The 3,110-nt window shown below is 40.7% G+C and overlaps 1 protein-coding gene across 2 annotated transcripts; it reads right to left on the reverse strand.

The window, feature by feature from the left end:
• Positions 1-504: 504 nt before the first annotated feature.
• Positions 505-2,726, reverse strand: coa6 (cytochrome c oxidase assembly factor 6). 2 transcript variants are annotated; one of them, XM_085769820.1, is made up of 3 exons: positions 2,527-2,726; positions 2,006-2,219; positions 505-1,312 (listed from the first exon to the last, which is right to left on the reverse strand). In XM_085769820.1, the coding sequence occupies exons 2-3, from the start codon at positions 2,147-2,149 to the stop codon at positions 1,214-1,216; spliced, it is 243 nt and encodes an 80-aa protein (XP_085625946.1). In that variant the 5' UTR covers positions 2,150-2,219; positions 2,527-2,726; the 3' UTR covers positions 505-1,213. The 2 variants fall into 2 exon arrangements, with proteins under 2 accessions (XP_085625946.1, XP_085625947.1); XM_085769821.1 differs by having other exon boundaries at positions 2,609-2,713.
• Between the last annotated feature and the right edge of the window lie 384 nt (positions 2,727-3,110).

Genomic DNA, 3,110 nt, shown 5'->3' on the forward strand with positions numbered 1-3,110 from the left:
AACGTGAACGAGCAAGTATGAGGTCATATGGTGCAGTAGTATGTTCAATCATCTGTCAAATCACAGTAACTGTTGTCTGTTGGTGAGGGGATTTGCACATAACATTCACTGTACTGTGCAGAAAATGTAAAAGATATGCTTTATATTTTTACACAAATTTTCAATGTAATTTGTGCCCTTTTTTATATCACTACAGTATGAATATAGGCCTTAGGCAGAATCAGAAGCCTATGTTTTTCTTTTGTAATTTATTAAGTTCTGTTGACGGTTTCATACATCTCAATGGTGTTGCAGCGGTGACCTTTGACCCAGGGGCCACACTTCTTTGTAAATACATACAGGTTTGTAATATAAAGATAATGTGCCTTTGCCTGTTACCAAATGAACTGTAATATTCCTAAATTATGTGTTATACCTTGATGTTTCATTCATATCCGACTCAGATACAGACTAGAGGTAGGATGATGCAGCATAATGCATGTACAACAATAAAACCACCAAAACTACTGAGTTGATTTGATTTATTCACAAACAACACATCAGTCACACTTTTGAGATTTTGCCTGATGAGGCCTGGAATTAGAAATCTGTATCAGAAGCTGGTAAAGATCTGCATGGATTAGTTTCCGTTCAAGTATAATTTAATTAATCAAGACTCATGACTGGTTTGAACGCACAAACACTTCATTCACCCCAAACAACACAACAACCCTCTGTGCTCCAGACACATAAAACAATGGATGCTGACAGAAATAAACACAGGAGGTTTTAATTTCAATAAATGATCACAGAAAAATGGTATCTGAAGTTTGAATCCTGATGTGTGTAAAGCCTTCACACCTCATTTTAAATTTAATTTTGCAGTAACAACAGTACATGCAATTTCCAGGTGACCTGCTGGATGCACTAGCTGTAGATCCTTTCTGTCTTTTGTCTCTCTGGTTTCCATGGTTACAAAGCAGCTCAGACCAGCTGGGTTGGATAACATGAACTGATGCCACATATTTTCTCAGGATGCCATTTGGGGTTGCTCAAATGCATTGTGTCCTGCAACTTAGATCTCTGTACAAATAAATAACAGTAAAGGTGAAGTACAGGTACTCTGTCCACAATGAAGTTGGAAAGCTCCCCCAAGTCCTGCACATCTGGCACCTTGACATGAACGAGGCCAAAAGTCAGTCAGTCCGCAGATGTTTGGTCTGCTGCTCGGTTGTTAGGAGGGCTGCTTGGGGCCTTCAGTAGGCGCAAAACTTTCTTTCTGCATCTTCTCCTTGTATTTCAAGAAATCTCTCCTCTTCGTGAAATATTTCACCTGCCGGGGAAGATAGAAAACATGAGCAACAACTTGTCATTTAAACTATGAACACCTTTCATTTCAAGGAAGTACACTCTGGTAGTAACATTAATGCAGAGTGTGCTGTCAGATCAAAGGAACTTCAAGGATATGACACAGTTGGAGTATTAGGGTTCCCACTCTTTTCTTGAAAGCATTTTCCAGGACATTTTCAGCTGCTCCAGTCTGACAGTTGTCACACCATACACTAATACATACACTTTGGAGAAGTGCACTTTTCAACAGTTGTCCCTTATTGTGTTAATTTAACCGGTTTGTATCTATGTTTATTCCTCTCTCACCTCCAAGTCTGATTTAAATATGTGCAGTCTGTGGCTCTTACTTATCTATGAAATTATTTCTTACATGCTTGGAGATGCTTGGCACTTCTTTGGAAAAGAAATCCACCACTCCACTCAAATAGAGCTCTGCCAGCTGATGTCACAATGTGATAAATGATTTGAAAACATTTGACTTTTTTTCTCATTTTCTCATGTGTTTTCCATGACTTGAAATTTGGTCAACCACTTTCCAGGTTTTCCAAGTTTTCCAGGACGCGTGGGAACCCTGAGTAATGAGTATAAACATATTCCTTTCCAACCCTATGATCTGTACCAATAGTAAACCCTAGACTATGCTGTTCAGAGATGGTTGAAAGAGGGGGGAGCTTACCCACTGAGCGGGGCATTTTGCCTCAAATTCACTCTGGAAGTTCTGGCAGCTTGCTACTTTGTCATCACTGTCATCCAGACACTTCCACAGCAGGTCCCTGGCCTCCCAGCATGCCTTCCTCTCTGCTGAACTTGGAGCTGTCATGGCGTCTTCACTCTCTGAGGGATTTCACAAATAACTCAGGCAGGACGAGGTGAAAGAACAGCTGCATTCGCTGGAAGAGGAGTGAACAACAATCAGATAGTGGATAAACCCACCTGGGATTTTTCATTTCTCAGTGTACACTGTAGGCTAAATTCTACTGTTGAAAGGCTGCGTATTCCTACTGTCTTCATACAATGTCAATTAGTTTCCACTGGTTTCTGTATATTTATACTATGAATTAATGACCTCACATCTGACTAAACACACTACTATCTCAATAGAACTTGCTTGGCCTCTCTGTGCTGCGTTCACTCAGACACCAGACACCAAATACTAAATAAAGAAGGTAATCTGAGACTGTATGATATCAAACTCACTGTATGAAAGGGTGAAACCCTCCGGAGGATTCCTAACTCCTGTTGTTTTCTCCTCTCACGTCATATAATCTTAAAAACCCACCGTGTTCCTGCTGCTGCTCTTCAAAAACAACACTTTTGTAACGGGTTTGGTGACAGTAGCGATGAGTGAAGGACGCGCACCAAAGCACTTCCTTGTCGCCGCGTGATGACGTAAAGGCGCGAGGAGCAAAGCGCACCGGGTGATGGCGGTGTTGACTAACAACTGGAGCTGGAGCGAGCTGTCTGGGTTACCTGTGAATTAAAAAAAGAAAAAAGAAGTGAGGTTAGTTAATTAAAGTTCATCCACACTACGTTTTTAAGCCATAGATAGACTGTACTGTAAGCAGAATATCAGAGTCAGATCAGGTGCGTAGCAGTTTTCCTCAGGCCGCCAGATGAAATCCGAGAGAACAAATGACCGAATACCAGGTGTTGGTAGTCTACAGAACACCTACTGGATTACATTTTATTTTTTAACTCATGTTCAAATGGAGTATATGGACATACAGGTAGCGGGTAGCCTATTATGTAAACATACAAATAAAGAAACATGCTAAAAATAT

The sequence above is a fragment of the Trachurus japonicus genome, chromosome 23, assembly GCF_045865225.1.
Source record: "Trachurus japonicus isolate A0001 chromosome 23, Traja_1.0".
Classification (NCBI taxonomy): domain Eukaryota; kingdom Metazoa; phylum Chordata; class Actinopteri; order Carangiformes; family Carangidae; genus Trachurus; species Trachurus japonicus.

Coding starts and splice junctions, on each gene's coding strand:
- coa6 (XM_085769820.1), bottom strand. CDS start 2,149: ATGACAGCTCCAAGTTCAGCAGAGAGGAAGGCATGCTGGGAGGCCAGG. Junction 1,313..2,005: donor CAAAATGCCCCGCTCAGTGG/GTAAGCTCCCCC, acceptor CTTCCCCGGCAG/GTGAAATATTTCACGAAGAG.